This window comes from Labrus bergylta, chromosome 24 (assembly GCF_963930695.1).
Source record: "Labrus bergylta chromosome 24, fLabBer1.1, whole genome shotgun sequence".
Classification (NCBI taxonomy): domain Eukaryota; kingdom Metazoa; phylum Chordata; class Actinopteri; order Labriformes; family Labridae; genus Labrus; species Labrus bergylta.
In genome coordinates, this window is record NC_089218.1 from 1,939,438 (window position 1) to 1,951,804 (window position 12,367).

At 42.8% G+C, this 12,367-nt stretch overlaps 1 protein-coding gene across 2 annotated transcripts in view; it reads right to left on the reverse strand.

Moving 5' to 3' along the window:
- The window catches only part of pudp (pseudouridine 5'-phosphatase), a 37,796-nt gene that overhangs the window by 11,129 nt on the left and 14,300 nt on the right, over positions 1-12,367 (reverse strand). The window contains exons 1-3 of one of the 2 annotated variants that reach the window (XM_020657825.3): positions 8,478-8,600; positions 7,454-7,672; positions 6,558-6,787 (exon numbers count right to left, since the gene is read on the reverse strand). In XM_020657825.3, the coding sequence (XP_020513481.1) occupies positions 6,558-6,787; positions 7,454-7,672; positions 8,478-8,541 (513 nt within the window). In that variant the 5' untranslated portion in view covers positions 8,542-8,600. Of the gene's footprint in view, positions 1-6,557; positions 6,788-7,453; positions 7,673-8,477; positions 8,601-12,367 lie in introns of those variants that run through there. The other variant, XM_065952167.1, reaches the window with a different exon arrangement.

Here is a 12,367-nt window from a genome sequence, read left to right on the forward strand (position 1 = left end):
ACTAAGTGTTTGTGCATCATCCTGCATTCTGCGTTTTTTTTTAAACTCTCCCTTAGTGACTAAAACAAGCAGTTTGCATCAGAGTTGAAATCAGGGCATGAAGAGCTGACAATTGGATGTATGTCACCTCCGTATGTCTGTTTCTTCTGTTTACATCGCCCTCTCCTCCTCCCTCCAGCTTTGCCTCTGTCTGCTCTCCTTCTCCCTGACTCCCCTCTCATCCTCCCCCCCTCCTCTGTCACGGAGCAGGAGCCGGGGAGTGACGCATCATCATTCGTTATTCCACTGAACACTCTGTCGATTCCCCCTCTGAGCCTCAGTTTCATATCTCATCAAGAAAAATGCTCGCCCTAACCGGGACCGGCTCCAGATTAAAAAATCAGGTGTGCCATGCCACAGGCGGACCTATTTGCAGCAAAAAGGCTTTTAAGTGAGAGCAGAAGGGTGAGCGAGAACATATCTATCAGATTTCCCTGTTAAATTAGGCTGCAAATATCCAAATGCAGTATGAGGAAGATGCAATCATTGCTCACTTTTTGAGTGATTTCTTTTTGAGTGCACCTCGTTTTTTACATTATCCAGGAGCTGTCTGAGGATGGGGGGGTTTGTAGTTAAACTGTGAAATACGGGGCTTATCATTTTTAAGGTTAGGGATTATTACAGCGGGGAAGGCAGAGCTGCTGGATGATGAAGATCTGATGTTACTATATATTTAGAGGGGAAGAGACCAGTTTACAACAGATATATCAAAACAATGATGTACTAACTGAGGGCTACTAAAAAAACAAGCATGACGCACCACAGGGAGCACCTGACTATCAAAAATCTCTTCACACATGATCAAATACAGCCCAATTTAACCAATATCTAAAAAAAATCCAGCCTTTGTTCATTTAATTTACTTTTACAGCTTTTTGGCTCCAGAGTGACCTGCATTCTGAGATTCAAGTGACTGCAAAGAGATGTTGTATAGAAGTCTACAAGAGAAGGTTCCTACTTGTCAGATGATTTATTCCCTCAGTAAACATTTTACGAACGAGTTTATGTTGTCGTTCTGAAGTTTTGAGTCTCCTTCAACAAGAGGGGGAGAGGTTACCTAGCAAATAACTAACTAACTTAGTAACCAAATAACCAACCAAACAACTAACCAACCAACCAAACAACTAACCAACCAACCAAATCACCAACCAACCAAATAACCAACAAACCAATCAACCAACCAAATAACCAACCAACCAACCAACCATCCAACCAACCAACCAACCAATCAAATCACCCACCAACCAACCAAATAACCAACCAACCAAATAACCAACAAACCAATCAACCAACCAAATAACCAACCAACCAACCAACCAACCAACAAACCAACCAACCAACCAACCAAATAACCAACAAACCAAATAACCTACAAACCAACCAACCAACCAAATAACCAACCAACCAACCAACAAACCAACCAACCAAATAACAACCAACCAACCAACTAACCAACCAACCAACTAACCAACCAAATAACCAACCAACCAACTAACCAACCAACCATCTAAATAACCAACCAACAAACCAACAAACCTACCAAATAACCAAACAAACAATCAACCAAATAACCAACCAACAAACCAACCAACCAAATAACCAACAAACCAACCAACCAACCAAAAAAACAACCAACCAACCAACCAAATAACCAACAAACCATGCAAATAACCAACCAACCAACCAACCATCCAAATAACCAACCAACAAACCAACCAAATAACCAACCAACCAACCAACAAACCAACCAACAAACCTACCAAATAACCAACCAAACAATGAACCAAATAACCAACAAACCTACCAAATAACCAACCAAACAATTAACCAAATAACCAACCAACAAACCAATCAACCAACCAACCAAATAACCAACAAACCAACCAACCAACCAAATAACCAACAAACCAACCAAATAACCAACCAAACCAACCAACAAACCAACCAAATAACCAAACAAACAACCAACCAAATAACCAACCAACCAACCAAATAACCAACCAAACAACCAACCAACCAATCAACCAAATAACCAACCAACCAACCAACCAAAGAACCAACCAATCAACCAACAAACCACCTACCTATCTACGTATCTAACGAACCAACTATAGAGCTCTTAGTTATTGAAATAGCGTCTCTGGATTGTGAAGTCCACCTGTGTACATTCCTGATCTCACACTGCACTCTAATAAGGGTTCACAGGTGTTTAAAAGCAATGTGCCTTGCTGACTATATACACTCTGTTCCTGTTGACATCCTCAGTAAAGGACGCCGAGGTGAAGACTCAGGGGATACATTGTTCTTTTTCTCACAGAGGTCAGAGAGGAAGTTAAAAAGTTCTGCAGTGGCAGAAAGCCAGGCAGAGGTGAGATGAGAGCTGAGATACTGAGGCTGCCGGACGATGTGACTCCATCTTTGTTGGAAAACTTTTTCAATGCTTCAGAACCCCGACCTGATGCTGACCATGTAAAGGTGATGTGAATGTTAAAGCAGAGGTTTTAGAAACAAATATGAATCCTTCAAAGATCTAAAAATCCAACCACACAGAGTAATAATTCACAATGTTTGATATCTATTTTTAGAACAGCATCATAGGGTGTGCAGCTTCTACAATTCTGACAACGCTGTCCACATCCGTTCAATATTTCATCCTCTCCTCTGTGAATTCTATTTTCTCGTTAACATTTTAACATGTGGTGCTTTTATTTTGAAGGTGGACAAACTGAAGTGTGGACAAGCTGTTCACAACACTCAGAGGCTTGTTGATAAACGGCTAGCAGTGAGCTGAATAAAGTTTTTCTGCGGTGTTGAAACAGGTCATAGGTCAACATTTCAATCATGATGTGGATATCATTAATGCACCTCTATCTCCACTTTGCCCTGAGAGACATCGCTGCAGCAATTACAGCTGCTTCACAGCTGCAGGCTGAAGCAATCCATTGGGGCAATTTGAAAATGTTTGCACCAAATTTTAACCCGAAAATAAATAAATTCAGTCAGACAGTTATAGAATATAGTTTGAGTCACTTCACATCTGTTTACTCACTGTAACATGTTCTTTTTTATGTTCATTATATCGTTCTTCCCTGCAGCAGTTCTCATGTAGAAACAGAATGTAAGGAGCTGTGTCCAATCATTATCCTGTAAACCTTGAGATGATTGACCTCAGACTTGTTTGCAATAACGCTGAACGCCATGAGTAATGTGTGTGGGCGGCTGTTCATGAAAAAGAACTTTAACACTTTCAGGAGAATTTAATTAATTTTTATTTTTATTTTACAGGGTTCACGTTGCGAGGGCGCGCTGCCAGCTCGTTCTTTGTGCTCGTCTGTCGTGAATGAAAAGGATGTCAGAGTCGAAGGCGATGCTTTGAAAATGACATGAATAGTTGTCCTTTTGCTTTCACTGCTCATTGAACGGGGGAAAAAAAAAATCTTCGTGAACCCGTTAGAGCTCCACTTAGTATCACTGGAAACAAATAAAGTCCAGCCGTGTATTTATAATCACTAGAAACACATTTACAGCTTTGAGAGGCTCGCTGCGGAGACTTTGTGCGTCTCTGTTTGGAATGTTAGCGCTAATGTTCATCAGAAATAAATATCCTTTTTAGTTCCACATGTGGGACAATTTGTTGTGTTCACAGTCAGAGAAGAAGAATACATCTCTAAATAAAGCTCGGCAGGCAGGGGCGTGGCCAGAGGGCCGTCTAGGGGCGGCATGGGCACCCCCTTAAAGCCTGATTGGTCACCCCAGGTGCCACCCCAAAATACAAATCTACGATTGGCTATTTGCCTAATCAGAGGCGGGACTTAAGTACAAATCAACTATTCTGGCTGATTTCAACATGGTCGTCTTTTCAGTTCAAACATGTTTGTGGGATTTCTTAGATTGTTATAGAATAAAGTTTATTATTTATGAGTAAATGTAGTTTATAGAGCTTGAATAATCCGCAGTAAATGTGTCCTCCATGTTTTTTTTCTGTGTGGTCCTCAGAGTGAGAGTGTCTCTATGAAAGTAGGTCAGCCCTCACACTGTCACTCGCCGTCTTTTACCGAGATATTTGGCAGCTATTTTAGACCGACTCAACTCGGAGAGAGACTTCCAGAGTGTCTGAAAATATCTCTTAAACAGCCCGTGAACCCTGACAGCTCTCCACTTCTGATCAAAGCGTGCTGCTGGAAATACGCGGGGCAGAGAGCGGCTGACATCAGGACCTGCTGCATCACGGCGAAAGGCAAAACATTTACTGTGAAGGAGAAGTAATCTGCTGACACACAGGAAGCGAAATACAAGCAGATGTAGAAGTGTTCGACGTACAGGCGGTTTTAAGTGCTGCGGATTTGAACGTGAAGGTCAGAGAACTTCACCAATAAAAAATACGCTCAAAGATTTTGTTGAAAAAAGAATGATGTTGTGAATATGAACCTGTTCATTGAGTTCTGCAGAGATTGTAGTTATGAACATATACTCACAAAGACAAAGAGAGAGAGAGAGAGAGAGAGAGAGAGAGAGAGAGAGGTGACAGCGGTGAGAAATGAGCGTGCAGCTGTGAGTTGGGTGGAGGAGTCGGGCTGCAGGTGGAGATGATTGACAGCTCTGAGTTCAGCTGAGAGCTTGTCACCAGGTTTATTCAGAGCATTAGTCACTCTGATGCTCGTTTATGAAAGCAGTGACATTTAGAAGAACATCAAATGCAGATAACTAAAATGCTAACTGACTAATATATGTTCAATAATATCTAGTCAAAACCCGGCGTGGGGACTGTGGAGCGTGCTCAGAAGGTCTGAACCAGTTATGGTCTGATTGAGGTGTAAACATGTCGGAGTAAATCGATCCCTTGATTCTCTGGAGGAGCTACCTGTAATCGTCTGTACTGACCTTCTCTAGAGGAGCTACCTGTAATCGTCTGTACTGACCTTCTCTAGAGGAGCTACCTGTAATCGTCTGTCCTGACCTTCTCTAGAGGAGCTACCTGTAATCGTCCGTACTGACCTTCGCTGGAGGAGCTACCTGTAATCGTCTGTACTGACCTTCTAGCTACCTGTAATCGTCTGTACTGACCTTCTCTGGAGGAGCTACCTGTAATCGTCTGTACTGACCTTCTAGCTACCTGTAATCGTGTGTACTGACCTTCGCTGGAGGAGCTACCTGTAATCGTCTGTACTGACCTTCTCTACAGGAGCTACCTGTAATCGTCTGCACTGACCTTCTCTAGAGGAGCTACCTGTAATCGTCTGTACTGACCTTCTCTACAGGAGCTACCTGTAATCGTCTGTACTGACCTTCTAGCTACCTGTAATCGTCTGTACTGACCTTCTCTGGAGGAGCTACCTGTAATCGTCTGTACTGACCTTCTCTAGAGGAGCTACCTGTAATCGTCTGTACTGACCTTCTCTAGAGGAGCTACCTGTAATCGTCTGTACTGACCTTCTCTACAGGAGCTACCTGTAATCGTCTGTACTGACCTTCTCTAGAGGAGCTACCTGTAATCATCGTTACTGACCTTCTCTACAGGAGCTACCTGTAATCGTCTGCACTGACCTTCGCTGGAGGAGCTACCTGTAATCGTCTGTACTGACCTTCTCTACAGGAGCTACCTGTAATCGTCTGTACTGACCTTCTCTGGAGGAGCTACCTGTAATCGTCTGTACTGACCTTCTCTACAGGAGCTACCTGTAATCGTCTGTACTGACCTTCGCTGGAGGAGCTACCTGTAATCGTCTGTACTGACCTTCTCTACAGGAGCTACCTGTAATCGTCTGTACTGACCTTCTCTGGAGGAGCTACCTGTAATCGTCTGTACTGACCTTCTCTACAGGAGCTACCTGTAATCGTCTGTACTGACCTTCTCTGGAGGAGCTACCTGTAATCGTCTGTACTGACCTTCGCTGGAGGAGCTACCTGTAATCGTCTGTACTGACCTTCTCTGGAGGAGCTACCTGTAATCGTCTGTACTGACCTTCGCTGGAGGAGCTACCTGTAATCGTCTGTACTGACCTTCTCTAGAGGAGCTACCTGTAATCGTCTGTACTGACCTTCTCTAGAGGAGCTACCTGTAATCGTCCGTACTGACCTTCTCTAGAGGAGCTACCTGTAATCGTCTGTACTGACCTTCTAGCTACCTGTAATCGTCTGTACTGACCTTCTCTAGAGGAGCTACCTGTAATCGTCTGTACTGACCTTCTAGCTACCTGTAATCGTCTGTACTGACCTTCTCTAGAGGAGCTACCTGTAATCGTCTGTACTGACCTTCTCTACAGGAGCTACCTGTAATCGTCTGTACTGACCTTCTCTACAGGAGCTACCTGTAATCGTCTGTACTGACCTTCTCTGGAGGAGCTACCTGTAATCGTCTGTACTGACCTTCTCTAGAGGAGCTACCTGTAATCGTCTGTACTGACCTTCTCTAGAGGAACTACCTGTAATCGTCTGTACTGACCTTCTCTACAGGAGCTACCTGTAATCGTCTGTACTGACCTTCGCTGGAGGAGCTACCTGTAATCGTCTGTACTGACCTTCGCTGGAGGAGCTGGAGGGTTGAATCTTTTGGCGCAGACCAGGAAGGAGTCGGGCTGAGGTTTGCTGTTCTTCACGTCGGGGTCGTCTCCCACAACGATGTGGTCGAACAGAGCGAAGAAATCTTTGTGGTTCCTCGTCTTTAGCTCGAACGTCACCCCTGCTGAGCTGGTTGCCACGGCGATGGGGACGTTGTTCTTCTTCAGGTGGTTTATCAGTTTCTCCACACCTGAAAGGGGGGCAGAAGTGAATAAAAGGAAGACACAAAAAAAACAGTCTCAGAGAGAGTGATGAGAAGTACCAGGATGTAGCAGGATGTATTGCATGTGTTCTTTTTAAAACAGCATGAGTAGCACAGGTTTCACGCTCTCCATTAACACTCAATGATGACGTGACATTTCAGTCAAAGAATGAAATGATGAGACACCGCTGCAGGAGCTGAATCATCGACTGCCCTTATATAACACACACTTATGAGACATGTTTTTAAAACCATTTCTACTGAACAACAGGTCTGTACCATCATTAAACTGACGTGTTTCATCATCAAGGCGACATGATAGCACGACTCATCATTCTTATATAACATGAATCTGTTATAAAAATGCTGTTTCTATTCATTTGTCAGAATATTTGAGGTTTTTCACGCACAAAAACATCAGAATTAAGGATAAATTTAGCTCCACCATTGATTATTAGATCATGATATTACAGAGTGTGCACACACGTACACACAAACAGAGGAAGCAGCCCTCCCACGTGAAGAATAAAGAGGACATCAGCCCACACACGAGCTAATGATAGTTCACTCCTCAGCTGGGAACACATCATCTGCATTTCACTGTTTCATATTTGTGTATTCTTCCTGTTAAACGGCGTGGTGACTCAGGCGTACCTGGCATGAGTTTGGCAGAGGGAAAGATCCGTTCTTGAATCTGTCTGGTTTCAGCCAGCAGCTCCTCGGCTGTCATGGGAAGCTCCAGCGTGTCCCGAATAAATTGAGCAGCGTCCAGAGCCTTTTTCCCCATCACTGACGACTTCACGTCCCAGGTGTACTGCTTTCCAAAGCGGTCGCACACTTCCTGGAAGGACACAGTGTACAGCCGCTCTGTGTCTGCAATGACAATCACAAAAAGAGAAATTAATAGCTTTTTAAAATCCTGTCATTTATTACGGAATATGATCTACCACATGACTATTTTGACTGAAAATGAAAAGAAGAAACAATATGTGGCTCTTTAAAACATTTTTTCTTACACATATAAATTACTACAATATTTAAAAAAAACCATATTGTTAGGGTTAATCTGCATTAAATGAAAGTCCAAGGGGACTCACTTTAAGAGCTAATAAGTCCAGAAACAGTGCTTTAGTATTCAATTGAACATCATTTAAAAAAACGTGGTAATTTGTAATGGTAGGGTTTACAGTTGGACAGACAATTGTCAAACATGTCATTTACGTTTTTAATATAATAAGGTGATCAGTCGCTTTAATTCGGCACAGTTGTTAAAGTAAAAAATACTTTAAATTGTCAGTAAAAGCTTAATTTTCTGGACCGCGTAATTGTCAAAACTGCAGCTAGAGGGTGAACATTTGGGAGCTTCGCTTAACATGCAGCAACGACATTAGGCAACAATTAATGTGGAAAAATGGAGTTTTGTAGCACAAAGGGCTTTTCATATGTATGCCGAATTGAACATTAGACTCTTCAGTGTAAAAATAACTACAAAGAAGTGCTCGATCAATCAGGATATTTGATCAATATGCACAAAATAATTAACTTCATCTATTTCCTACGGAGTTCGGCAGTGAAAATATCCAATACGGACTAAATGAGTTTCTGCATCGATGCAGCTTTAGCGTGGTTACAGCCTCGTGTTAAGTGTTGAACAAAAGCATTAAATACGTGTCAGGACCTAACAGTAATCCATCCATGTCGAATAAGACATGGCTCACAGGTGTGTAGCTGCTGCTTGACATGTTTCTTTCAGGAGTTTTGCTTCCGTGTTTCGTACGTGACGTCACGGGACAAGCAAAAACTAACACGGAGAATAATCTCCTGGCATGTAAAAGTCACTAAATGCATTTCATGTTGCAGAAACATCAAGAATTATAACTTTAAACATATTTAGGAGACATTATTGTGTTTTAAATGTAAACATTTTGACCTGAGAGAAGCTTCAGATTATTCCCGAGATCGTTTTTTGGTCGTCCCAGCGCAAAGGCGGCTGGGAAACGGAGTCCAGGAGGGATTCCAAAGTTCAATTTCAATCAAGTTAATTTTTTATCTGTCAGTTTAAGGTTTTCACAAAACATTTACAGAAGAAGACCAAAAGATAATAAACATTTGAAAGTTGTATGTGAGTCACAGAAACATGGAAAGAAATGTTTTTTTTTTTACAAATGTTGCAAAGGAGAAGGAGTTAGTGGAATATGTACACAAAGTTGGTGCTTGTGAGTCTTGTCCCTTGTTTTTGATCTTGTGTTAAATGTGATGGGTTCTTCCCGGTTCAATAGATCGTCATCCTTCCACTAAAGATTTGCACCGCCTCGCTGAATCATCTAGTAATCGTCAGGAGTGTGCGTTTGGAGGATTATTAATGTTAAAAAAAAAGGGTTGAAACTGTCCTCATGTCTGTGGTCTGCAATGTTTTTAGCTTTTCTGTAATCTTGCAGAAAGAAACAGACACAAGCAGGCTGACGGCGGCGACTTGCATGATAAAAAAAACTTCAAAAGTGAAGAGTTGCTGGACAAACACTGTAAAAATGCTTTTTATTAACCGGATAAATGTCCTCCAGAGACACAGCAGACAAGCAGACGCAGTACCTAACTGTTGTTTGGCTTCGTATGACTCAGAATCTGACCTTTATGTGTTAAAGAGAAAATCAACAACTTATCAAAGCTCGCACTAACAGCACAATAAACACACACTCATCCCCTGAGCAGGCCTATAGGTGCTCGTCTTCAACATGCTGAAAAACAAATATAAGATAAGATTCAGCGTCGAACGTCTCCATCCTCCAGAGTGTGTCACAGAGACGCGCTCCTGCAAATTAGTGGCAAAAGGCTGTTACCGCCGCTGCTGCCACATTTCTCTGAATAATTGGAAGCTCCATGTTAACAGTGTTCTTCTTGTTAGTGTGAAAGAGACGTCGGGGGGGGGAGGTTAGAGATCCGTGCAACCTGGATGTTGTAATGAGCCTGTGGATTTCAGGTCTAATTGGAGGACGGCGGGAGTGAAACGGGAAGCTTTGAGTCCAGGCGAGTGTGCTTTGTGTCAAATTGTGGAGTTTAGAGAATTGCTCACTGAGAAGGAGCAGGAACCTTCTGTTTCTCGACAAGGAAAACACAAAGCCATGATGAAATATGTGTCCTTCCTTGTTGTGTGGGAGTTAAACAACCCTGACAAGAGAGAAAAATATTATTATATCGCTCCAGCGACAAAAGGAAACAGCAGCAGCAAAGAGTATAAACCCGTTGATGCTTCCAATCCCACAAATCAGCGCGGCAACAAAAGAGATGACAGTCTGGAAGAAGTAGCAGGAGATCGCTATGAAGCTAGCCCGGAGCGACACTTTGCTGTCTGACTGAAACGACGTGTCTGTAGATATAAATAGTGGAGTGGTGGAAATCACAGGCAGAAACACTGTTAGTTAGTTTTCACTTCTCCCTCTGGAGTGGGACTGCTGCACACACACACACACACACACACACACACACACACACACACACTGCTACGCTTACACTGAGAGATGCTCCCTTTTCAAAAGCTGCACAGTTGCTATGCTGCCTAATTATCACGCTGAGATCCAGAAATAAACCTTCATCCGGCTGCTCGTTACCCGTCAGTGTGGTCCAGCTTTGATGTGATGGATAAATCACAGTTTACTCTGTCACAGGTTTGATTGCTTTACCCTCTTTCCTCCCTCATATACCTTAAACAACCCTTTATCTCCCGCTTGTTTAGTTCTCTGTATTCTGCACATGACCTCAGGGGCACCGAGGAAAATGATTGGCAGGGTGCTTGTTAACGGGGAAACCTTGTATTTTTAAACCTGCGCTCTACTTTTACATATTCAGGGGTGAGAAAAGGCTGCTGTTAACAATCCCCTCTGCACAGATGCCACACTCCATTGACAAAAACAGTCACTTTACCTCCCACCACACCGGGGATGTGTTCTGCTGCCGGCCTCATTTAATGACTTTGTTTGTCATCTTTGGAGTTTCACATGGTTAGTTTGTACCCAACAGAATATTTGTGCAGCAGAAAATCACACAAAAATATTCATAATTGAGCGAGTGGTGGAGCAGCAACTCCCCAAGCATGTCGCTCCTGTCTGTAATGTTGTCAGACACGAGGCTGTTTTCTTCACACAAGCACAAAACTCCCTGAAAATGTCCTGAAATAGTCCTGAGGAGCTGCATGTGTGAACGCAAACAGCTGCATTTCTCAGCCACGACTTTACAGAGACTTTTTCCATTTCAGCTTCCCTCTCTCTCTGTGTGATGTCGGGATGATGAGCGGATGAGTGAACGCAGCAGGAAATACTCTGGGAAAGATTCAGCATGAGCGGGCGGCTGGGGATGTGGCTTTGTCTGCTCGGATGTCAAAAAAATTGGACCTGAAATCATGATACCACACTTGAAATCGGCCTCGTCTCCAGACCACTTTTTGAAGATTACGCTAAATTTAGAAATTAAAACAAGAATCATTTTTCAATCTAATCAAACTCCAGGTCATCAAAAACATTGAATATGTTTTAAATGTGTTTCCTATGCTGGAAACTGCAAAGAAATAACACAAGGAGTTCTTTTGAATAAAACTAAACAAGTCTTTTTGGCACTTTTTATGCCTCAGCTTAACTCAAAATGCAGAAGAACTGGGTGTGTTAAAGACTGTTTCTAAATGATGCACACGTGTACCCGCTAAAGGTGAATCTCAGGTAGCATAAGGATTAAAGTGTGAACACATCCTGCATAATGGACGAGGAGCTGTGTTAGCTCGTTGTTATTTTAATGGGAGGAGCTCGGCTGCAGAAGTGAAATTGCAGATTTAAAGCGGGGCATCAACACACACACACACACACACACACACACACACACACACACACACACACACACACACACACACACACACACACACACACACACACACACACACACACACACACACACACACACACACACACACACACACACACACACACACACACACACACACACACAAAACAAGACAAAAGTCACGTTGTGGGGAGGTGAAGTGAAGCAAAAGCCGGGATATATTTTCTCCTTTTAAGTGCTCAGCGGTGGAACAACAAACCTGTCAGGGCTCAGCTTCAAAGCGGCCGCAGTAAACACGCAGAGCCTTTGTGCATACTGTATGTCTCTAAATGGATCTGTGTAGACCTGAGGCGGCTGCTCAGCGGGTCTCCTCGGGTTGCGTTTGAGGAGCTCTCCAACTGAATCACGATACCATCAAGTTCACATAAGACAAGTGAAAGTTCAATAATGGAGAAGTAAACTGCAGACAAAGCTACTGAACAATAAAGACTTCTCGAAGATCTTGTTACTGATGGAGTTTTGCAGCATAGAATCTGTGCAGTTTAGCTTCAAGGGTTTTTTAAGTACCCCTAAAGAAGAAATGAATCAATGTTTTAATTAAAGCTCCAAAAACAAAAAGGAATGCAAAGAAAGAAAGCCACTGCAGCCGCTCATTACACTGAAGGAAACTGAACTTTTTCTCTTTACATGTGAGGATTGGAATAAAAATGGGTTCACAACTTTGAATGTTCTAGTTTTCCCTCC